The sequence below is a fragment of the Perca fluviatilis genome, chromosome 6 (assembly GCF_010015445.1).
Source record: "Perca fluviatilis chromosome 6, GENO_Pfluv_1.0, whole genome shotgun sequence".
NCBI lineage: Eukaryota > Metazoa > Chordata > Actinopteri > Perciformes > Percidae > Perca > Perca fluviatilis.
This window is the reverse complement of record NC_053117.1, coordinates 41277931-41303801: the sequence shown is the minus strand read 5'-3', so window position 1 is coordinate 41303801 and position 25871 is coordinate 41277931. Positions and strand designations below refer to the sequence as shown.

Sequence of the window (25871 nt, the reverse complement as noted above, 5' to 3'; positions counted from 1 at the left end):
TAGGGGACCACTAAGGTCTATATAAAAGAGACTTCAGATACAGTATTAGGGGACCACTAAGGTCTATTTAAAAGCATCCGAAGAGCACCATGTCATGGGAGCTTTAAAGCAGGGGTTTTCAAATTGGGTGAATGTGAGCCTCCCCTTAGAGTAGGTAAGGACAGCCGAACCCCCCCTTCCCCAAAATCCCGTCCGCCTGCCCTTTAGTATGACTGTTTCGGAGTTCAGGAGCTTCACAGTTTGCCGTGACAGCGGCGCAGTGCCTGCCCGGTTCGCTGGCTTTCTGCCTGACTGTCAGACCCCGATACATGCTGGCTGGAGCTCTCTCAGGAGATACTGAATACTGGCCCAGAGAAAAGGAGAAGATATCGGACAATGGAGCGGGACATGTGGATTTAAATCAGTGGCGCAGTGGACTTGCAATGGGCGGTGTGCAGGACCTGCCGGCAGCGGTTCACGGTACGTTAACTTTTTTTTCCAACATGGATCCTCAGCGAACAGTGCTGACAGCATAGGTGTGTGTGTGTGTGTGTGTGGTGTGTGTGTGTGTGTGTGTGTGTGTTGTGTGTGTGTGTGTGTGTGTGTGTGCGTGTGTGCACGCGCAACACACAGGAGAATGAATAGTAACGAAACTCTGTATCAGGTGCTTTGTACCGTAAGATTAGTTGATGAGTTTATGTGTCGGGGACTCGGGCCAGAAATCAAGTTTGAACGACGTACCTGGACATGTCTGTAGTTTGGAAAGCTAATGGACAGTTTGAAGAAAGCTGCCGCTGAGGAAAAAAGGGTTTGTGTGTGTGTATGTGTGTGTGTGTGTGTGTGCGTACTGTGTGTGTGTGTGTCTGTGTCTGTGTGTGTTTGTGTATGTGTGTGTCTGTGTGTGTGCATGTCTGCGTGTCTGTGCGTGTGTGTGTTTGTGTGTGTGTGTGTGTGTGTGTGTGTGTGAGTGTGTGTGTGTGTGCGTTTGTGTGTGTGTGTCTGTGTGTGTCTGTGTGTGTTTGTGTATGTGTGTGTCTGTGTGTGTGTGTGTCTGTGTGTGTGTGTGTGTGTGTGTGTGTGTGTGTGTGTGTGTGTGTGCTGGGCTGCAGCCACATGGCTCCGTCTAGTGGACTGATACTAGGACTACAGCACCAGATGTGCAACAGTTTCCTCTGACTGCATTCACTGACACTGATGGGAATGAGACAAGAAGAGCCAATGAGTAGAGGAGCAGCAGGAGAAATGATTTGTTTCCTCTGCAGATGAAAGACTGAGATCAGCCACGAGGGTCAGTGTGAGGACAAAGAAACCTCTCTGTTTGTGGAACAGTACAGCCAGACAATACCAGCTTGTAAGAGAAGGTAAGAGAACAACCTCTAACCCTACATTTTTTTAACACAAACCTTATCCCAAACCTAAAGAACAGGAATTTCCTTCATTGGTGGTCTTCCTCTCTGCCTGACGGGACCATCTCAAAACTGGACTAAGCAGAACCCAGCTGTGTACGATCGAATCCGTAGGTTTTGCACTTTTTGTGATTGTGTGTATAAAATTCTTTGCAGAAATGAGCATGACCTATTTCATGTGATGCAGCTCAATTCAGGGAACGCATTTATATTTTGTATATATATTTTAACTGTCCCGTTCTTCTTTACCTAAACCCAACCATCACGCTCTTCTTTACTTAAACCCAACTGTCCCGTTCTTCTTTACCTAAACCCAACTGTCCCGTTCTTCTTTACCTAAACCCAACTGTCCCGTTCTTCTTTACCTAAACCCAACTGTCCCGTTCTTCTTTTCCTAAACCCAACTGTCCCGTTCTTGTTTTTTTCCAAAATCCAACTGTCCCGTTCTTCTTTTCCCCTAACCCTAACCCTTGCATGCTTATATATGACGCTAATGTAGACTTTTATTGTTAATAACAATGCCAAAGGCACCAGACCAAGCTTCCATATTTTACAAGATGGGAAGGACAATGTGTTGCACAGTTCAAGTACCAGTAAATTAGTTTGCATAATGCATGCATTTACAGGGACAACATAAATGGATAAATACTTAAAAAAAACAAAGTAACAGTGTGAAAGAAAAAAGCAAAGCAAATAGGCTATTCAGTATTAATTACGTTTTTAAAGATGATTTTCTTGGGGCACTTTCAGCCTTTATTTTTGACAGGACAGCTGAAAAAATGAAAGGGGAGAAAGAGGTGGAACAACACGCAGCAAAGGATTGCAGGATCCGGGCCCTGCCACACCAAGGAGGAAACTTCTATAAATGGCTGCCCGCTCTACTAAACGAGCTATCCAGGCGCCAAATTGCACTTGCAACGACAATACTACTCTCAGTAATAGCAGTAATAGCATGGGTAGTGGGTGCAGAAAGAACGGCGGGTGCAGCAGTACTAGCCACAATATTACTGGCAGTAATAGTGGTAATAGCAGGGGCAGTAGGTGCAGCAGAAAATGCGGGTGCAGCGGGTGCAGCAGTAATAGCAGGGACAGTAGATGTAGTAGGAACTGAGGGTGCAGCAGTATATAGCGGGGGTAGTAGGTCTTGGGGCATTTTCAGCCTTTATTTTTGACAGGACAGGTCAAGAAATAAAAGGGAAAAAGAGGGGGAGCAACACGCAGCAAAGGATTGCAGGTCTGAGCTGAAAGGGGCCCCGCCACACCCAGGAGGAAACCTCTATAAATGGCTGCATGCTCCACCAACCAAGCTATCCAGGAACCAAATTGCACTTGCAGCCACAATACTACTCTCAGTAATAGCAGTAAAAGCAGGGGCAGTAGGTGCAGTAGGAACTGTGGTTGTGGCAGTAATAGCAGGGGCAGTAGGTGCAGTAGGAACTGTAGTTGCAGCAGTAATAGCAGTAATAGCAGGGGCAGTAGGTGCATTAGGAACTGTGGTTGCAGCAGTAATAGCAGGGGCAGTAGGTGCATTAGGAATTGTGGTTGCGGCAGTAATAGCAGAGGCAGTAGGTGCAGTAGGAACTGTGGTTGCTGCAGTAATAGCAGGGGCAGTAGATGCAGTAGGAACTGTGGTTGCAGCAGTAATAGCAGTAATAGCAGGGCCAGTAGATGCAGTAGGAACTGCGGTTGCGGCAGTAAAAGCAGTAATAGCAGGGGCAGTAGGTGCAGTAGGAACTGCGGTTGCAGCAGTAATAGCAGGGGCAGTAGGTGCAGTAGGAACTGCGGTTGCGGCAGTAATAGCAGGGGCAGTAGGTGCAGTAGGAACTGTGGTTGCAGCAGTAATAGCAGTAATAGCAGGGCCAGTAGGTGCAGTAGGAACTGCGGTTGCGGCAGTAAAAGCAGTAATAGCAGGGGCAGTAGGTGCAGTAGGAACTGCGGTTGCAGCAGTAATAGCAGGGGCAGTAGGTGCAGTAGGAACTGCGGTTGCGGCAGTAATAGCAGGGGCAGTAGGTGCAGTAGGAACTGTGGTTGCAGCAGTAATAGCAGTAATAGCAGGGGCAGTAGTTGCAATAGGAACTGCGGTTGCGGCAGGAATAGCAGGGGCAGTAGGTGCAGTAGGAACTGCAGGTGCAGAGGGTGCAGCAGTAATAGCAGGGGCAGTAGGTGCAGTAGGAACTGCAGTTGTGGCAGTAATAGCAGGGGCAGTAGGTGCAGTAGGAACTGCTGGTGCAGAAGGTGCAGCAGTAATAGCAGGGGCAGTAGGTGCAGTAGGAACTGTGGTTGCGGCAGTAATAGCAGGGGCAGTAGGTGCAGTAGGAACTGCGGTTGCGGCAGTAATAGCAGGGGCAGTAGGTGCAGTAGAACTGCAGGTGCTGCGGGTGCAGCAGTATGAGCAGTAATAGCAGGGGCAGTAGGTGCAGTAGGAATTGCGATTGCAGCAGTAATTGCAGTAATAGCAGGGGCAGTAGGTGCAGTAGAAACTGCGGTTGCAGGAGTAAAAGCAGGGGCAGTAGGTTGTGTAGGAACAGGAATTGCAGCAAAAATAATAGCAGCTTTTGCCTTGGGGGCAGGAGTAGTAGGAGTAGCAAGATTATGGGTTGTGACAGATTTTTTTAGAGGGTCTGTCACTTACAACCATATTGCTGGTTGTTGCATGCTACTCAATTTTTTTACGATGTGTCCTTTGCTGGGACCCTGCTCTTACTTTTTCGGCTATTACTAATGTTCTTGTTGTTAGTGTAATCATTCTTGCTGTAATAGGAGCATGTACCTATACAACCCTGTCTCACGGCAGTTTGTGAAATGGTCACCTTATTTAATCTATTGATTCGTGTATAAGGACATGTTTATGTGTGTATTGTCGCATTCTTGATGCTTCCCATTTTATGCTCTCCAACATGATGAAAACAATATAAACATGTACGTGTACACAAACTGTTGACCTATAAGATTTATAGCAGTCTAACTTGTGTGAATGGCAAAGTATCGGCATTTACTTTGAGAGGAAAAAACAAAAGACAGCGGTTGGCTCGATATTGATGCATCAAACTTTACCATTTATTCTCTAATGTTTTAAACTCAGACTTGAATCTATGCTTCTCCTTTAAGGTTTCGGGATGGTTTGCCATAGGGGGATACAGAGTAGCTTATAGTAGTTATAGCTCAGTGTGAGATTAAGCCCTTGTGTTGTCTTCCCATCTGGGTCAAAATTTTAAATATACATATTTTTTTTTGACATTTTGGTTGTCTTTTTCAACATTTTTGACATTTCTCTTGATGTCTTTGAAGTTTTTATCAATTTTTTTCTATGTTTTTGTTGGTTTTTCCGACATTTTTGACACTTTCTTTAACGTTCTTTTGTTTTTTATTTTTTATCCAAATGCTATAAAATTTTGGATTTTTGTGTATGAAAGTAGTTAAAAGATCATTTATTTTCCATCAAATTTGGTTGGAAGAAAACACACATTTCTGATATAGAAACTTTTTGAAAAGGAGGACAACAGGAGGGTTAACCAATACATTGCCGTACCATTTTGCTTGCATGATGTATTTTGATGACATCATTTTACTTACTAGCTTTTCATAAATGCAACAGCGCTGTTGCTTATTACTTATTCTGTATGTACATTTATAGAAAAATATAAAAGTGAACTTTTTGGGAGTATTGTGATTTTGCCAGGCTTAGCATATCTAATAATTAGTTTGTGGAATTTGAACTGTTAAATGAATGAAAGTGCAGACAAACTGTAATGTAATTATGTTCTGAAATTGATGAATAAAGACTTTGCAACATGTCAAAGGATATTTTCTATTTTATTCCATCAATCATTTGTATTCTGATTTTCTTTTTACATCAAAAACAGAATGAACTAATAAACAATGTTTTACATTCAAGTCTTCTCGTAGCTGTTCTCCCCTTATCCCTGGTGTTGTCTTCCCATCAGCCATGCAACTTGCTTTTCTGTGTAAAAATTTAAACTTGTTTTCAATATTTTGGTAATCTTTTCTGACACTTCTGTTGCTTTTTACGATGTTTTGGAAATGTTTTGACATTTTAGTCATTTTTTTCCAAGTATTTTTTGTCACTTTTTCTGATGTTTTTGCTGATTCTTTTTCAGCGTTCTTTTAAAAAAAACATTTAAATTGCTATAAAATTTACTAAAACACAAATTCAATTAAAGTAGAGAGCTGATCATTTCATTTACTTCTGAAGAGCATTGTAGGGAACCATCCACGATATTTTGTTTTAAAATTTGTTTGAAAGAAACCCAAATCTCGGATATAGAAACTTTTTGAAAATGGGTCAGATTAGACTAAAAACTAGATTATAGAAACTATAGAAACTTTTTGAAAATGGGTCAGATTAGACTAAAAACTAGATTAAACTGAAGGGTTACTCTTGCTGTAAGACTGAACCTCTAAAAAAACTCTTGCATGTTAACTATGTCTGTGACTAAGTTACTGAGTGTCTAACAACATTATGGAAAGGACCTACAGAGATACAATTTTGTATAAAGAGTAACTAACATGATGCAGCCCTGATATCGCTATTGCCAAACTATCTATCCATCTATCGCCAACTGCTTATCTGGGGTCAAGTCGCGGGGGTGTTCCCAGGCCAGAGTGGAGACATAATCCCTCCACCTAGTCCTGGATCTTCACCCAAGGCCTCCACCTAGTACTACATCTTCTCCGAGGTCTCCTCCCTGCTGGACATCCCTCCACCTAGTCCTGGGTCTTCCCAGAGGCCTCCTTCCAGCTGGATGTCCCTCCACCTAGTCCTGGGTCTTCCCCAAGGCCACCTCCCAGCTGGACGTCTCTCCACCTAGTCCTGGTGTGGAGTTGTTTGAATACCTCAGCAAATCCCCCATCATCCTCCAGCTCTGCCTCTGACATAGAGGTCCGTATCTCGCACCCAGTGCAGCGCAGTGCAAAGCCCGACCCAAGTGTCTTTGCTAGTTGAAGACCGACGCAGTTGTCAGTTTCCTGTCCAGCGCCCACGTCGTTTAAATAGCAAATGCACATGCGCCCATCTGTGGCCCATGGGCATGCTGGTCTTACAGGGAGGTGTGTTAAGGTCAGGGTGGGAGCTAGACACTCAGTACAGTGGGTGCAGAGCTTTACCATGTGGCCCCCTTCTACCAAATCAATATAAAATTAAAACCGTTAAAAAAATGATAAAATATCTGATGAATGCATATGTTATAATGTGTGACTTGTTGAGCCATGTAAGCCTATATGTCAAATAAAACACAAAGAAAAGCCAAATGTTTTGACAAGTTTGTCTTGATGAACAAAGAAAGCAGCGAGACAAGTAAAAATGTTTCAGCACCACGGACAGCGACAGATGATGGACAGCGATGGTGCTGAACAGACCAAGTGCACTCAATCATTGCCACACTATATAATTGGCATGGCACTAATTATACTGTATATATTGAACACAAAATTTGTCTCCTTAGGTAGGATACATGTGCTAGATGAAAACTTGGATGAGAACTTTGAGTAAAACAGATTTATAACATTCTGAGTGACTTATTCATAACAAAAATATAAATTCTTAAAGATGATTTTTTTTCTTATCATTTTGTTGTCTGCTTAACATTCCTCCACAACAAATAAATCTAACAAAACTATACACATATCATGGTCCCTTATTAAATCTTCATCCTCCTCTCCTTTGTCCTTGTCGATATGTATGTGCCGCTCCACATTCCAGGTGATATTTGACAGTCTGGCCTCATTCATACATGAAAGGCCAGGCCTATGTCTTAATGAGCCACAGGCGGCTCAAACTTCGAGGAATGGCAGGACGGCATCGGTGGTGAGATCCATGTTTAACTCAGAATACAATGTACGAAAAGAGTGAAACTCCTCCATTGCGTCTTCTGGCTCGGGCATGTCTTCTGAGTGGAAACGTGCCAGCGCAAGCATTTTCTCCTCAGCATCAGGGTGCTCAAACCGCTTTGGGTAGAGTACTGCGAAGAGTGTGGCCATTTTTTAAAAATCAACTTTCAAACTGCCCCACAAAAACATTGAGAATGTTACATATGAAGCTGATCTTTTGAACTTTTGTCTTAGTTTATAATGATGCGCGCAGCCGTGGGTCTCTGGGTCTTATCAGCGGTGATCTACGCGGGCAGAGCCAACAGCGTTTCCCTGGTGAACAAAGCAAACAACGAGTTTTTCTTCTGACTCTACAGGCAGTTAGAAGCTCATGCTGACTCACAAGGAGAGAATATCTTCTTCTCCCCAGCTAGTGTGTCGACTGCCTTGGCTGCGTTGTCCGTGGGAGCGCAGGGGGAGACTCACCGTCAGCTTTTCAGTGGTCTGGGCTTCAACAGCTCCCTCCTGACGCAGACAGATGTGGACCAGGCCTTCCAGACCTTCCTTCAGAGAGTCAACAACAACAAAACAGATGGGTTCTATGTTGACTTCACCAAACCACAGAAAGTGCTGATACCATCAATAAATATGTGGAAGAGAAGACTAACGGGAAGCTTGACCAGCTGGTGGAAGACCTGGATCCAAGCACAGTCATATATCTCATCAGCTACATCTACTACAAAGGTAAGAAGGTCCTGTGGGATGAGAGCTAGTCAGTCTGTAATAATCTAATGTAGTAATGTAAGATCTTTTTACAATGAGGTTATATTTAATGTATCAAACCAAATGTGTTTTTATTTCTGCTTGTTGTCTAACAGGAAAGTGGGCAACTCCATTTGACCCTGAGCTGACCAAGGAAGACTACTTTAACTTGGACGAGAACACCAAGGTTCAGAGATTCTCTAATTCAGAAAAAAATATTTTAGTCCCAGTAATTAACAGGGGCAGAGCCAGACATTGTAAACATTTGGGGTTCAGCCTAAACCTAGAGCCTGGTCTAGAATCCTATATATATATATATATATATATATATATATATATAGAATCCTAGAGCCTAACCCCTAACCTGATCGTTCCCTATTTAAGATGATGGTGATGAACACAGAGTCGTCAATCAGCTGGAACATATGGAGTCACAGGATGTGATGTACGGAGATGGAGAGCCTAAGAAGACTGAAAAACATAACGTTTGCTACTCAAAAATTTTAACTTTTTTTGTCTCCAAAATATTAAAAACGTTTTCAAAATTATTCCAACTCTCTCCGTCTAAAACACCAACAGTCATAGAGAAGCACACCATTGTCCCCAAACCAGCCTCATCTGTGAGATGGACCAGAGGCTGTGTGAATATGTGATAAAAAACAAGTATTTTCTTTAGTAAAAAAAGATTTGCTCCTCATAAAGTCGGGGGTCGTCTTATGTCTGGGTCGCTTAATATGGTAAATCACATGAGTAAATGCCACACTGAGTCATTTCTTGGGCAACAATACAGATTAGCACCACCTGCTGTTATAGAGATGTATTGCGTCTTGTCTCTTCTTTTTGGTGTGTTCTGTGGCACTTTTTGGACCAACACGGGGAGACTGATCATTTTGACTGGCTTTTCTGTCAACGGTCGGCTGTCTGGTCAGTGTGTAAGCAGCTTTAGCAATCCTTCTACAAGTAGTTCACTCTGATTGACACTGACGTTGCTTGCCCTGATCCCTGCAGGCCTGTAGCACATAGCCCGTCAGCGGAGAGGTGCAATGAATGGAGAAAGATAAACGCTTAATATGGACCAGCGTCTCAGAATGATGCATTGTGCCCGCAACAAAAGTTAAGTTTAGGCATCAGAATGAAAAAGATTGTGGTTTGGATTAAAACACTCCCAAAGAACACACATCTCCTGGGTGAAAGGCTTTAGTTTTCCCCGGGAAGTGAACTCTGCACCCTGACTTGAAAGTCTGTATGTTGACGTAATAAAATGTACTCAAGTAAAAGTAAAAAGTAGCTCATTAAAAATGTACTCAGAGTAAAAGTTACTTAATTACTTTTTAACTTTAACTATGGTTGGCCGTAGCCGAGATCATCAGGTGGGTGAAAACATGGAGGCCACAATAACAGAAGATTTTCTGCTGTTTTCTTATGCGAGCATCCAAACAGCACATCGCCAGGTGTGTGTTTGTGTTATCTGCAGGACAACCAACAGGAAAAGACACGGAAAATGTCTTGGTTGTGTGTGTGTACGAATAGCCTTGGCCACACAGCTGAGCTATTTACACCCTGTGACGTAACAATCATGCTCGCGTGCACGGAAATCATGGCGGATGTTCATCTTCCATGACCGCAGAAACTGGCATATTAGGGAAGTTTTGTCTCTAAAGTTTATAACAATTTAATTTCTAGCGGAAAATGGATACTACAGTTGTGCTTTCTGTCTTCATTGAAAGCATACAACCGTTAGTTTGTTCGTTAGTACCTATTTTTTTGTATACAGTATGGTTACCTAGCAACCGAGGCTTGAAGAAACCAAGTGGTAAACAGTTATTCAACTTCCTGAAAGAACTGTTAGGTGAGTGGTTAGTATGCTTGCCTTTGGTATAGGAGCTTGGAGTTTGATTCCCCTTTGTAGAGACCTTATTTTTTTTTAATTTGGATTGGATAATTTGCATGCAATTGCGCAAGTCAGGACCCGCGAACGCGATTTTTTTTTTTTTTTTTTTGCAGGGTGGTAGGGGAAGACTCATAAATATGCCTGCTCTGGTTGGGTTGTTTAGGTTTAGGCAAGAGGAGTGGGATGGTTATGGTTAGGGTAAGAATGTTAGGGCTATAATATTCCAAAAAGGTATAATACATGAGTAGTATGTGTAGTAGTGTAAATATATGCCAAGGTACTGTAAATGCACAGGGGTGCAAATAGCATACACTGCTAATTGTACCAGGGGTTAAAATAGCCTCACCCTTTTTTTATACATGGGCCTATTTATGAATAAATTTAAACATGTTATGTCTGTGTATGTTTCTAAGGACAGGCATTTGTCCACAATAGTTTATTGTCAAATATGGTCAGTGAACCAAAGTCGCCTCCATCAAACGTCAGTTGTCAACAACGCGTCACCAACTGGGAAACTCGGTTAGCTAAATCTGGCCCGAGTTTCCCACCTCTGCTTCCCACAGAAAGTTACGTGAATGGTCACTTGGAAAAACGTCAGAAACAAAACAATAGTGATGACACCTCTCATGTGAGCTGGGTAGGAGGCAGGCAGAGGTGTGGTAGTCTACACCTGGTTCACATTTGCTTGATTGACTCTTTGTCCTTTAAAGAGGGCTGGAGATTCAGGTCTGGTGATCTCTCTCAATCTTCACATCCAGAAAAGTTTGTGATTGATTTTTGTTTACTGTGTTATTCTCATCTGAGGTTTGGCTTGCTTACACTTTGTTTTGCACAAAGTAGTTGAGGAAAAGCCCACCAGGCTCCATGTAAATAATCAGGACTTTTAGCGTGTATAGAGCCAGCATATCTCCACCAGACTCCATGTAAATAATCAGGACTTTTAGCGTGTATAGAGCCAGCATATTTCAACCAGACTCCATGTAAATAATCATAATGGGTGACTTAAGGGTTTATTTCAACCAGACCAGAGTGGTGATTGTTGGAACAGTAGAAAGATGAACCATGACAGCTTTTGATGGTTTTATTTAGTTTCTGTCCACTTTGAATGAATTGTGTTTTACAATGAAAAAAGTACTTATAATTCACATGGAGTCTGGTGAGTTTGGTGATGGTGATTTTGGGGCTGTTTCTTGTCAAACTAAAAGGTCTATCTCTGTATGGATCCTTTTCATAATGTTGTCAGACCCTTATATAGACAATAATAATGTAAGTGTCCATGGCGGAAACAGAACTTTTCCGTGGCTAAAAAATTCAAGGTAAATGTTAGTTTGCAGCTTGTTTTTTTGCCACTGCCGCAGTCTTATGTAAAGGCTCTGAACACCCACACAGGTGTTTTCAATTAACCTGGCTTATTGGACCTTTTCCCCTGACTGTGTGGGTGTGTTTATACTAATTGACATATTCCTGTGTCTCCTGTTAGCTTTGCTGCACATGTAATGGCAGGACAAATAACTGCTTTATCTTTACTTCTTGGTAGAAAAGATTTGTGACATAATACATTTCCATCTCTGCTTCAACATGAGCAGAGATCTAATTAGCCTGAATAACTGAAATCACCTGTGGTGGGTTTGGTGATGGTGATTTCGGGGCGGTTTCATGTTAAACTAAAAGGATCTTACTCTTTATATACCTCCAGTCCAAAATCGGTTAACTTATTACAATGAAGCTGAACTTTTGAATTTTTGTCTTAGTTCACAATGATGATACGTTCGGCCATCAGTCTCTGGGTCCTATCAGCGGTGATCTACGTGGGCAGCGCCAACAGCATCTCCCTGGTGAACGAAGCAAACAATGAGTTTTCCTTCCGACTCTACAGGCAGTTAGCAGCTCATGCTGACTCACAGGGAGAGAATATCTTCTTTTGCCCATTTTGTGTGTTGACCGCCTTGGCTGCGTTGTTGTTGTCTGTGGGAGCGCAGGGGGAGACTCACCGTCAACTTTTCAGTGGTCTGGGCTTCAGCCCCCAGCTCCCTCCTGACGCAGACCGACGTGGACCAGGCCTTCCAGACATTCCTCCAGAGGGCCAACAACACATCTCAGGAGGACGCCATCAAAGGGACCGCCGTGTTTGTGGACAACCGCTTTAAGTCAAAGCCGGAGTTCCTGCAGACCCTGAAGCAGTCGTACTTCACAGATGGGTTCAATGTGGACTTCACCAAAACCACAGAAAGCGCTGATACCATCAATACGTATGTGGCACAGAAGATTGACCAGCTGGCGGAAGACCTGGATCCAAGCACAGTCATGTATCTCATCCGCTACATCTACTACAAAGGTAAGAAGGTCCTGTGGGATGAGATCTAGTCAGTCTGTAATATAATATAAGATCTGTTTACATATTTTGATGTTAAATTGAATATATCAAACCGAATGTGTTTTGTTTCTGCTTGTTTAACAGGAAAGTGGGCAACTCCGTTTGACCCTGAGCTCACAGAGGAAGACTACTTCAACGTGGACGAGAACACAAAGGTTCAGAGATTCTCTTAATTCAGAAAATATTAGTCCCAGTAATTAACAGGAGAGGAGCCAGACATCGTATACATTCAGGGTTCAGCCTAAACCTAGAGCGAGGGTCCGTGGGGAATTAATTTACCAAAGATATAAAGTATTTTATCATGCCTTTAACACAATTTGGGAAAGCTGATAGTTGTAACACCCTAATTCGTTTTTGACGTTCTTTCTTCAACCCTTGTGCCGTTTTTGATGAAAAAGGGCTGCATGGATTTGAGTCCCAGTCCAATTAAGCATCATAGTTCATTCTGTGTTTAAATTGTCATTGTCCAGGTCCAAGTCCTCATGATGAATCTGGAGGATAGTTTCAACACCTATCGCGACAATGTGCTGAACGGGACGGTCCTTCAGCTCCCCTTCACCAGCTCCTACTCCATGCTGCTGATGTTGCCTGACGTCATGGCAACACTGGAGAACACCATTGGCTCGCACTGTGTCACCAAATGGTTGAAGTGGATGAAGCCCAGGTTGGGAGCATCTTAATTTATGCTTCTAATATGTGTAAGATTTGACACTGAATAGTCTGTCAGTGATTAAATACAGCATTACACACACATCATTGTTGCCCTCACAGCCAAATGGAACTCCTGCCCTAGTCAGATTCACTGAATCTTTGTCTTTTTTTACTTGATGTATATATTCCAAAGTTCTCCATCAAGACTTCCTACAACCTCACTGATGTACTGTCAGAAATGGACATGACATGTATGGTGAACATGCAAATTTGAGAGGCATTTCAGAGGAGCATGGACTGGCAGTCTCAGATGTAAGTAAGTTACTGTTATGCACCTTTAGTTTTTTTCCAGTCATTCCATAAATTACTAGAGACAAAATACTATATTGAAGCAAATTGCTGATTTCCTTTCCTTCTTGTTTACAATACATACAAATTGGTATATTGTAAAATCTATATCTTTTCTTTAAAGAAGCTATTGAGTAGTGTGAACTCACTCAAATTGTTCAAACTGTAAAGATGAAAAGTTTGTAATTTCTGTATTGATGTTTGACACTAGTGTTTTTACACAGTGTGGTCTGAGTGACAGTGTGTGTTATCTGATGAGGATTGTTCATAGTGTAGTTTTGAGACGTGTGTTAAGAGTTGTGTTGCTTGGAATGAGTTTTGCAGGTGATGTGAACTGTTTAGCTCAGGTGACTGTTGGCAATGCAGACTGTAGTTATAGTTTTGCACATGTGGCTTCAGTTGTGACCATTGTCACTCTATCATTCATCATGCAGAAATTCTACCACCAGAGGATGACATTGTGTAGTTGTTTATATCCTCACAGGAAGCGTTGGAAGAAGTATTCAGATTACTGCAGTTAAAGTACTAATACCACACTGTAAAAACACTCTGTTACAAGTTAAAGTCCTGCAGTGAAAACTTTTAGTTCAGTAAAAGTCTGTAAGTATCATCAGGAAAATGTAGTTAAAGTATTAAAACAATTTAGAAAGTGTAAAGGATCCAAACAGTTGTGTGTTTAATGGTCTAATAATCTCAGCTGGACTTGTAGGCTGTTATATTGTTGGCTAGTTTCATTCATAATAAAACATCAGATTTCATAAACTACATGTGTTTTGTGTGCAGAAATGTAGCGGAGTAGAAGTAGAACATTAAAACATTCTATCTATCTATCTATCATCGATCGATCGTTTCCAATGAATCCTAACAATGTGAGCATTGAGCTCAAAGCACCACTGTGCCTCAGTGCAGCCTGGCAGAGCTGCCAGCAGGCTGTAGACTCTTAATATTGTTAGTCGGCTTTGTTTTTGCTCTATATAGGAATGTTGGCAGACAGGACCTAGGGGCAGTGTATTTCCTTGTTTGGTTAGAGTCTGTACGCTCGCCACTCTGGGAAACAAAAAGAAGAACAAACTGTGTGTGTGTGATTCAAACTGTAACTGTATCTTCTAGAAAATTAAGGGCAGGTATAAGTCTGAAAGTTTTTATTAGTTGATGGCTATTTTTATAAAGTGTTGAAAGTTTATTGCATTCCCAAACTATACCTGTTTAGTCACGCTGACTAACTGTTTCCTGGGGACTTTACTTCTACCACATTAACCAATGATTCAATCATTGGTGTGAATATTCTACAAATGTATTATTATTCCTGCGTACCACTTTTATCAAACATTAACTCCTTCCTCATTTTTCAACATCATCAAAACTTTCAGCACGATTAAGAACGAGCTGCTTCCACATACACACACACACATACACACACACACACACACACACACACACACACACACACACACACACACACACACTCACACACATACTCACACATTATACACAAGGGTCTAGAGACATGATTTTAACTGTTAAAATTATTATAATTTTATGTGAACACAAAAATGACTTTAAACATCAAACACTCTCAAATTTAAAACCTGAATGTTGTTTCCTGGAGAATACACCTAAATTGTGTCCTTCCTGGGGACCAGTCATTTCTATTGGCATACAATCAACACTGCACAATTCATGACAAGCATTTTGTTAGATTGGAACAACACACGAGAGGAGATTCCTTCAATCTCCAAACTTTCGTTTTTACTGCTCTTTTACTTAGTATGATTGAACACATAGCAAATAAAATGATGTGATCTAATCTGGCAACACCAGCCACCAGTGTATCACCGCAAATTTTGATTTTAAACATTGTCTTAACTGAGTGTTTAGTAATTCCACAAAATTCTGTTTCTTCATGTGTAGACTTAAAGGCACCAATGAGAGAGCTGGCCTCGTAAACTATGAGCATTAGCAGAAGTTATTTTCGATAAAAAAATTGCAGCTCCTCATTTGTTTATTTCTTGCAGATAGGGTGAAGAAGGCTATAACACTGTCTGAACCGTATCTCTTTCTGTCTCCTGAGATAAGCAGGTGTTTTGTCTAATGTAGGAGACACAGAAGCAGAATGGAAGGTTGAAAAGTGATCTGACTGTCTATAGTATTTTGTTTTAGAAAAGTGACAGTATGCTAAAGATACTTGGAGAGGGATGGCTTAACAGAGTTTCTTCACTATATAATGTTTGGATATTTAGACTTTTAGTTAGAAATGCTCATTCAGTCGTACTGCGTCTACCTGTGAATCTGTATTCCTCCATTTTGCAAAATATAATAAATGCTCAAAGACCAGACTTTGGTTTAATTCTCAAACAGTCTTTATTCGTTTTTTCATTTTTCACTAAACTCTGCTGCTTCAAGAAAACTTTCCATCACATCACGTTATTGAATCTATTGAGTCGTGGACAGGACACCATAATGATAACTCACACACACTCACAATCACAGACACACTCTCTCACACACAAATACAAACGCATACTCTCTCACACACACACACAAAAACTCTCTCACACACACACACACACACACACACACACACACACGCACACAAAAACTCTCACACACACACATACACACACACACATGATCACACACACACTCACACAAACGCACTCACACTCAAACACATACTCACAACCACACACACACAAAACACTCACACACACATACTCACACACACAGACACACACAAACAAACACACACTCACACACATACTCACACACACAGACACACATAGAGAGAGACACACACACACAGACACACACAAACAAACACACACTCACACACACAGACACACACATCTACTTGTTTTTATAACAACGTGAGGACCAGTGACAGGCAGCAGCCTGATGGGATCCACCCTTTCTAAAGGGTCTAGAGACATGATTTTTACTGCTGAAATTATTATAATTTTATGTGAACACAAAAATGACTTTAAACATCACACACTAAATAAATTTAAAACCTGAATGTTGTACCCCCTGGAGACTACACCTGAATTTTGTCCTTCCTGGGTACCATTCATGTTATGTCTATTGGCACATAATCAACACCACTGTTGGGCAATGCACAATTCATGACAAGCATTTTGTAAGGTTGAAACAACACACAAGAGGAGATTGTTTCAATATCCAAACTTTAAACAAGCTGATTTTGCTTGTATGCTTCTTCTTTACATCTCTTTTACTTAGTATGATTGAACACATAGTAAATGAAATCATTTTAAAATTAAATACTGGTCAATCAATCTCCAATGACAAACACCAGACCTGCTTTACAAAGCTGCTTTTTACTGAGTTTGATGATTTAAATACCAGTATGTTTTCTTCCAAAATGCATCTGGTGGTAAAAATCCTAGTAAAAATCCTACTGTAAAAAAGGGAGACAATTTAAGCTCATATTTTCACAAAACCTTCAAATGGCCATTGCATTTTTTTTGGTGATCCAGTTACAGACACACACACACACACAGACACACATGCACACACTCACACACACACACACAAACACTCACAAATACACATACGCACACACACGTAAACACACACAGACCCACACACACTCACACACACACACACATTCTCTCTCACACACACACACACACACACACACACACACACACACACACAACCTCACACTCAAACACATACTCACACACACAGACACACACACACACAGACACACATTTTGCGGGATTCAGTCCTGCTGCTGCTGTGAACTTGTAACATTAAATGTATGTTGAGTCTTATTATTTACTGTGAACACTGTACAGTAGCCTAAATAAGAAAACCACTTTCCGGGATGTTGTCAACCTGTGTGCAGTTACAAAAGGCTGAAAGGGAGCCTTCAAATACAGGAAAGCTGACGCTGAACATTTGTCCTGTAGGGTTAAATTGGTCAAACCGGTTCGTGGCTTGTGTGTTTATTTGCTGCAGCCTCAGTTTGACGTGAGTTACGGTAAAACATGATCACACAGAACGAATGCATGGGCCGAGCAAATAAGACTTTGAGAAAGAGAATAAACAAAGCCAAAGTACAGTTTCTCTGATTTATCTCATAAAGCGGAACATCTCTCTTCGTCCAGACTATGTTTCTCTGTCTGCACTTTAACCAGGAGAAGGTAAGCTTTCACATACAAGTTTATATACTCTGCCAACAGTTAAATACAGTTTAACACATTGAGTTTGAGATGTAACTGTGCACACTGGAACTGTAAATCCTTTAGAGATGACAAGATTTACTCTACTTATTCTCCAACTGGAAGTACTGGATGAAACGTGTTAAAATCAGTCTCCGCTGATGAATAACATACTGGTCCACAGGTCCTACGTTTAAAATTCTGAACCACCCCTTTAATTTAATCTTTAATTCGGTGTGGTCTCACTTCTTTTGTTTTGAATTTGAGCTGGTTCATGACAAAGTAGGGGTTCCTAGTATTTAGCTTTTGAGTTAGAATTTTGTTACTTTAAGTCTAATTGTTATTGCACCAGTTTGGTTTTACTAATTTGCATTGAGTTGTTACTCTGGTTGGAGAGGTAAGAAGCCAGACTGCCTTTCTGAATTGAGACTGGGGTAATTTCTTGGGAGATTCACATGTTTTGTACATTTTAGAGTATTGGTAAGAGGTTTTGTTGAAACAAAATATAGGTCCGTGGTTCAAGGCAAGATTCATAGAAGCGGACCTTATCGCCAGCTGCACTTTGTCAACTTCTCTTCAAGTTATCTTCAAAGTATGAAAAAGTCCCAAAATGAAGTCTCATAAAATCCATGCAGAGTCAGAGTCAGATGTGAAAAATAAGTTTTAATGTGCACAAAAGATAACACAGAAAAATCCCAAGCAAGTACCGGTAAACTTGCTAAAGATTCCTTCGTCTAGCTTCGTCTTATATCGTCCTAAAAGAGAGACCCTCCTCCTGAGGAGCGCTCCAATGATCACCTTCAGATCAAAGGTGTAAAACTTCAATTGGCTACTTTTTAGGCCTAAGACCACCTCTTTTGGGGATTTTCCACTAGATGAAGTAAGTTAGATGATCTTGCATTTTGAATATCTACGCTTAAGGCGTTTGGCCTGGGCTATACAGTGGCGGGCCATCCGCAGCTGATGCAGCTGCAACAGTGGTAGGCCACGTTGGCTGTTTGTGACTGTGGATGTCTGCAGCTACACAGCGGCAACTGAGGACTGCATGAGGGGGGAGAGTCTGTGTGTAGCAGTGAGGAAGGCAGCCGAGGGAAGCACTAAGACAGAGAAAGTCTGTGACTCCCACCAGGCACACATTTATATCACATTGATACACGTTGTATATGTCCCCATAATTCAATTTAAAAACCAGATTTATCATATTTTGCCACAACAGTTTGACGAGTATTTGTGGTCCTGGTTGGTTTGACTCACTGGTTGCTTATTTTTCTAAGTTACTATTGTGTAAAGTGTGTGTGATGACGGTCAATGTTAATGGAGTTTTTCACAGGTCAGGCAAAGTACAAATCAGTTTTATTCATTAAAACAAATAATGAAGCTGAACTTTTGAACTTTTGTCTTAGTTCACAATGATGATGCGTGCAGCCGTGGGTCTCTGGGTCCTATCAGCGGTGATCTGCGTGGGCATAGGCCATCACCATCCCGATCACCATTTGGGTCACGATGACGACAAGACCGTCCAAGACACCGGCAGCGCCAACAGCGTCTCCCTGGTGAACGAAGCAAACCAAGGGTTTTCCTTCCGACTCTACAGGAAGTTAGCAGCTCATGCTGACTCACAGGGAGAGAATATCTTCTTCTCCCCGGCTAGTGTGTCGACCGCCTTGGCTGCGTTGTCCGTGGGAGCGCTGGGGGAGACTCACCGTCAGCTTTTCAGTGGTCTGGGTTTCAACAGCTCCCTCCTGACGCAGACAGATGTGGACCAGGCCTTCCAGATGTTCCTCCAGAGGGCCAACAACACATCTCAGGAGGACGCCAGTGAAGGGACCGCCGTGTTCATGGACAACTGCTTCAAGCCGAAGCCGGAGTTCCTGCAGACCCTGAAGCAGTCGTACCTCGCAGATGGGTTCAATGTGGACTTCACCAACGCCACAGAAAGTGCTGATACCATCAATAAGTACGTGGAGGAGAAGACCAACGGGAAGATTGACAAGCTGGTGAAAAACCTGGATCCAAGCACAGTCATGTATCTCATCAGCTACATCTACTTCAAAGGTAAGAAGGTCCTGTGGGATGAGATCTAGTCAGTCTGTAATAATCTAATATAATGATGTAAGATCTGTTTACATATTTTGAGGTTAAATTGAATGTATCAAACCACAAGTTTTGTTTTATTTCTGCTCAATGTCTAACAGGAAAGTGGGCGACTCAGTTTCACCCTAAGCTCACCAAGCATGAAGACTTCAACGTGGACGAGAACACCAAGGTTCAGAGTTTCACTCTTAATTCATAAAAAATTATTTGAGTCCCAGTAATTAACAGGGGCGGAGCCAGACATCGTAAACATTCAGGGTTATGCCCAAAACTACAGCGGGGGTCCGTTGGGAATTCTTTATTTACGAAAGATATATAAAGTATGTTTCATGCCGTTAACACAATTTCTGAAAAACTGATAGTAGATAAAACCCTAATTTGTTGTTGACATCTCTTGCTTTTTTTCAACCCTTTTGCCGTTTTTTTACGAGAAAAAGGATAAATACTGTTAACACAATTTGGGAAAACCTGATAGTTGTAACACCCTAATTTGTTCTGCTTTTTTCAACCCTTTTGCATCATGCTACACATTGTACAAAATGTATACTACACACTTTATACTACACACACCTTATACTACACACTGTACATACGTTATACTACACACTGTATACTATACACACTGTACATAATTTATACTACACACTGTACACACGTTGTACTACACACTGTATACTATACACACTGTACATAATTTATACTACACACTGTACACAATTTATACTACACACTTTATACTACACACACCTTATACTACACACTGTACATAATTTATACTACACACTGTATACTATACACACTGTACACACTTTATACCACACATTTTACTTTATATATAGACACGCTCGAGAGAAAAAGGGCTGAATGGGTTTGATTCCCAGTCCAATTAACCATCATCGTTCATTCTGTGTGTCTTCATGTTGAAATTTTCATCGTCCAGGTTTCAGTCAACATGATGAATATGGAGGATGATTTCCACACCTACCACGACCGCGAGCTGAACACAACGGTCCTTCAGCTCCCCTTCAACAGCTCCTACTCCATGCTGCTGATGTTGCCTGACGCCATGGCAACGCTGGAAAACGCCATTTCCCCGAACCACGTCACCAAATGGTAGAAGGCTATGATGGGACGCAGGTTGGGAGAATCTAAATTTATGCTTCTAATATGTGGAAGGTTTGATACTGAATTATGTGCCCAGCTTTGTCCTGTCCGATAGAGACTGTCCTCCCCCATAAAATGCCCCCATAAGTGGTTTGTTCCATCATCATTCAGATCTATATTTAGGTTTGTAGTGGCGGTGCCCTCTAGTGGCCGTAGTAGTTCTGATGGGAGCAAAGCAGGAAGTAAGATGAGGAAGTATAAGAGCACCAAATGTTCTGGTAAGGAGGTAGATTGGGGGGGATGGTCAAACAAACACAGAACTTTGACCCAGCAGACCAACGTTCATGTCCCATTTTTAAAGAAAAGGAAACAGAGTTTAATTTGATAGTTTTTGTCTGTAGATGTTGTTACATTGGTCTGTAATTGACCTCTCGCCAGACCCTCCCCCAAAACGTCCATTGTCCAATCACACATCATAGCAACCGTTACTATGTGAGCAGGTCCGACAAACATTGACTCCAAGCAAGATGGTGAAGCGGTGCGGCCACGGCGTTTGTAAATCGGACACTAGATACCCCCTCTTAATCCATCCATGGATACCCCGAGAGATTGTCTGGAGGAGTTGTGTTTAAATATCACGCCCCAATATATTCTCAGGTTCATTTGTACTAACGTGTGTACTATTTGGCAGCCTGAAAACTGTTATTAAAGACTGTATAAAGAGTGCGGAATGGAAAGAGATCACTGATGCGGTCAACAGTGTTGCCGTAGTAAATCGGACTCCAGCTGAAGTTTATAGCCTACATCCTTGACACATGTATTCTATAGTCCTAATAGTAATATACAGGCTTATATTGCAATCTCTTAGGCCTACATGTAGGTGTACTTATATTTAAATAAACACACAGTAGCAGAGTTTATGTAGTGTCTTTTTATTTTGTTTTTTTTCATGAGTCAGAACGAGGCAACAGCTGAGGGAGAGTGCGTGTCCTCCGCCCCCCATGCTGGACCACCACCCCGACCCTGTTTTCTGACAGCAGAGGGGCTGGAAAAACAAGCCGAAATAACTCGGTCAATGGCAGAAATAAATCGTTCACGTTCAAGAGAAAACGTTTCATAAATGAGGGCCAATGTGAGCGGTGCCTACAGTGGATCAAACAGCCCCACTAAATGTGTCGAACATTATGAAGCATAAATACGTCTGCTCAAAGCTAAGGCTAACAGCTAACTAGTTACCGTGTTGTCTAGATCTACTAACTAGAGGCGAGAACACAAATTGGACCAAAGTTATGATTACCATGGATATCATTGCCAGAATGTTAACCTACTCTCTAAGCTAAGTTTAACGAGCCCTTTAGCTTTAGCCAACATTAGTTAACATGTTAGCTAACGCTAGCTGCATTAGCTGCTGTTGTGTTGGGTCTTTGAGCTCCCCAACTTTATTTTTCGTCAGTTTACAACAAAGTCGAACATTTGAATACATCCCTCCACTGCATACTGTAACCCCTTTTGCCTCGATCTGGAGGATATCGCGGAGGTATTAATCCAAAAAAGGTCACTGACACGCACGGGTATACCTCATCCCGTCATGGAAATCTGTTGCGCTGGTCGTGTTTGACCATTTGTTTGTCGGACGTAGCAACAGTAACTAAGGGGGGCGGGGCTTGGCGAAAGGCTAATTGTGGTCATTATTGTGCATCTGCTTTAATCTTTTACTCTTTGTTTGTGTCCTTGAGTATCAAGAAAGGTGCCGATAATTAAAAGGTATTATTAAAGTTTTTACTTTTTATCAACTTAATTAAGTCTTTTTTTCATCCAAGAAGAAAGGATCTCTACAGAGATAGACCTTTCAGTTTAACATGAAACTGCCCTGGAATTACCATCACCAAACCCATCAGACTCCATGTAAATAATCAGGACTTTTAGCGTGTATAGAGCCAGCATATCTCCACCAGACTCCATGTAAATAATCAGGACTTTTAGCGTGTATAGAGCCTCCATATTTCCACCAGACTCCATGTAAATAATCAGGACTTTTAGCGTGTATAGAGTCAGCATATCTCCACCAGACTCCATGTAAATAATCAGGACTTTTAGCGTGTATAGAGTCAGCATATCTCCACCAGACTCCATGTAAATAATCAGGACTTTTAGCGTGTATAGAGCCTCCATATTTCCACCAGACTCCATGTAAATAATCAGGACTTTTAGCGTGTATAGAGCCAGCATATTTCCACATGGAAATGGGTGAATTAAGGGTTTATTTCAACCAAACCAGAGTGGAGATTGTTGGAACAGTAGAAAGATGAACCAAGATGTTTTTTGATAGTTTTATTTAGTTTCTGTCCACTTTGAATGAAGTGTGTTTTACGATGATAAAAGTCCTGATTATTTACATGGAGTCTGGTGGAGGTCTATCCCCTAATGTTGTCAGACAGACAATACTAATCTGAGTCTGTCAGTGATAAAAACAGCATAAAGGCCCTCATGGCCAAATGAAACTCCTGCCCTTGTCAGATTCACTGACTGTTTGTCCCCCCCCCCCAATGTTTTAGGATATATAATGTATATATTCCAAAGTTCTCCATCAAGACTTCCTACAACCTGAATGGTTTGCTGACAGAAATGGGAATGACGGACATGTTTGGTGATCGTGCAAATTTCAGAGGCATTTCAGAGGAGCCAAGACTGGCAGTCTCAGAAGTAAGTAAACAGAGCATATGTTTTATGTTATTTCACACATATTCCATTTGTCTGTTGTCTCACTGTCTCTGCGTTGCACCGCAGGTTGTGCACCAAGCTACGCTGGACGTGGACGAGGCCGGAGCCGAAGCTTCAGCTGCCACAGGCATCGGCATCGGGGTGAAGTCTGTCTCCCAGGCCCCTGTCCCTGTGTTGAAGTTCAATCGTCCATTCATGGTCATCATCACTGAACGCAACACAGAGAAAATCCTCTTCCTGGGCAAGATTATCAACCCAACCATCTGATGGATCATGACTTTGTGTTTGCTCAAGCACAGCTGTTGCATCTCATATAAAGGAGTCAGAAAAACTTTTGTTTTGTTGTCTCTTGCTTTATTGAGAGTGTAAACAGTTTTTATATAATAATCTTTGAAGGTAAAATAATGTGGTGATATGATCAACTTCCATCAGCATTTGGTATTAGTTTATAACAGATCAGATTTTAAAAATACAATCAAGCTCAACAGTGACCGCCCACTTTTTGAACTGCTCTGGTTCTGGGTATTAAAATCCTTTACTTAAGTAAAAGTATTACTTCCACACTGTAAAAGGACAAGTCCTGCATTGGAAATGTTACTTCAGTAAAAGTCTGTAAATATCATCAGGAAAATGTACTTAAAGTATAAAAGTACTTAATGCAGAAAAATCCTCACATTTTGGAAACTGGAAACAGTTGATTTCATACGGACTTGTGTCTTTCTACAGGAGCAGAAACTTTGTTTCACAACCTCACCGCTTGGGGTCAGTCTACCTTGGATGATTTAGACATTGTAGCATTGTATAATCAAAATCCTTATAGAGAAAATTATTTGGATTTTTTAAGTTGACCGGACACAATAAAACTAGAGTGAATGCTGTACATTCAAAGGCTGACACTGGATTGCTAGCTTGAATGTGTAGAAAGTAGTGGAAGTAGTAGGAATAGTTGAAAAGTGAGAATGGGTTAATTTGGTATGAATGTCATTGAGAAGTTAAATAATACAAATAATGTTAAAGATGGGCAATATTACATTTAGAAAAAGATGACTCTAAACTGGAAATCGCTTAACCCTTGTATGGTGTTCAGGTCTGTTGGACCCGTTTTCAGTGTTTGCTAAATGAAAAATGATGCTATTATTTCTTCTAACTCAAACTCATTGGCCTTCGCTAATTTTCTGTGAAGAAAACACAAAATAACTTATTTTCAATGACTGCACACACTACACCCCCCCTACACATAACTATTACATATGAGGTGTTCGGGTCTACTGGACCTGAGTGTATTTAATTGTAGGTGCTATGAAACTATGTTGTCTTTCTGCACCTGCTATTCCCGCACAGTTACAAACTTTTTACATTTTAAGCACGTTAACCTGTTCTGATTAAGTTATAAGAAATAAGCACCAATAATGATCAAAAAGTCTTGTTTCTATTTTTTTACCTTTTTTATGATTTAATTTCCTTATCTTCTCACAAAAAACTAATTATCATATGATCATAAATCTGATCTCACTGGGGTAAATGGCAAATATGAACCATAAATGATGTATATATCATTGGTAATTGAGCTAAAGTTGTTTAATAAATTGTTATGGCTGTATTGATTTAAAAGCCTAATAATGTGGTGGGTCCACCAGCCCCGGGAACATTGGCTGTGTAACAAAAATATGAACACCACACAAGGGTTGAATGTGGAAGAAGTAGTTGAAGTAGTAAAAGTTATTAATTAGCTCTGTGTTACCAACTTTAGTTAAAAGTTGCCATGACTTCTCCCATCTCGTGGGACGAACGCAGTGCAACCAGTGACCAGTAACATACGGTTTCAGCAGGAGGACCCAAATGCAAGACTCTTTCAGGCAGATGTGCAGAATAAACACACTTTATTTTGACTCAACAACTTACAAACTCACAACTACAGTACAAACAAACAGGACTCTCACAGGAACAAACAGAGAGAGACGAACCGACAAGAGACAAAGGAACAGAGGAACAGAGGGAGTGTAGAAATACACAGACCAATCAACAGAAAGACAGGGGATTGGACAAGACAGTAACGAGCAACAGGTGAGAGCAGAAACGGAGGGAAACTAACAAGACAGGAAGTGCAGACCATATAAGAGGATGGGCGGAGACAAAGACACATGACAGACAGGTACTCACAGAATACATGGAACATAGCAAAAAGCACAAATCATGGTTCGTGGTTTGACTGGTCATGACTGGTTGTCTGTACACTTACAAAGTTCTCAATGAATTGAAGTGTGGTGATATTTTGAGCTTTGTTAGTGGTGTAAAAATAGCGATCTACCCTCTTCCACGAAAACTTAGCATTAAGCTAATCAGCGGTTTGCGTTAGCTTGTTTCAAGCTAGAGACGCATTTGATTAGCATGAAAACGGTTTCTAGAGAACGGTCAACTCCGTACACATATGTTATTAACCCCTAGGTTCATTTTGCGCAGGAATTGTCCTTTAAAGTTGCATTGTACACATTATTCAACTTGTGTTATAAAAAAAGCGGGCAATTCCTAAT

The 25871-nt window shown here is 41.3% G+C and overlaps 2 protein-coding genes and 1 pseudogene across 3 annotated transcripts in view; all 3 read left to right on the top strand.

Moving 5' to 3' along the window:
• The window catches only part of LOC120560230 (alpha-1-antitrypsin-like protein CM55-MS), a 166247-nt gene extending 153055 nt beyond the window's left edge, over positions 1–13192 (top strand). The window contains exons 3-5 of the mRNA XM_039802508.1: positions 12323–12393; positions 12709–12902; positions 13083–13192. Coding sequence (XP_039658442.1) covers positions 12323–12393; positions 12709–12902; positions 13083–13137 — 320 coding nt within the window. The 3' untranslated portion in view covers positions 13138–13192. The remainder of the gene's footprint in view (positions 1–12322; positions 12394–12708; positions 12903–13082) is intronic.
• LOC120560225 (keratin-associated protein 5-3-like) lies at positions 45–4648 on the top strand. 2 transcript variants are annotated; one of them, XM_039802499.1, is made up of 3 exons: positions 45–459; positions 1242–1340; positions 2136–4648. In XM_039802499.1, exon 3 carries the CDS (start codon positions 2668–2670, stop codon positions 3775–3777), a length of 1110 nt encoding a protein of 369 aa, XP_039658433.1. In that variant the 5' UTR covers positions 45–459; positions 1242–1340; positions 2136–2667; the 3' UTR covers positions 3778–4648. The 2 variants fall into 2 exon arrangements, with proteins under 2 accessions (XP_039658433.1, XP_039658432.1); XM_039802498.1 differs by lacking the exon at positions 45–459 and having other exon boundaries at positions 1044–1340.
• On the top strand, positions 13096–23756 carry LOC120560209 (annotated as a pseudogene).
• The last annotated feature ends 2115 nt before the right edge of the window (positions 23757–25871 follow it).

What these genes read in the sequence shown, in the direction of transcription:
- LOC120560225 (XM_039802499.1), top strand. Translation starts at nt 2,668, where the DNA reads ATGGCTGCATGCTCCACCAACCAAGCTATCCAGGAACCAAATTGCACT.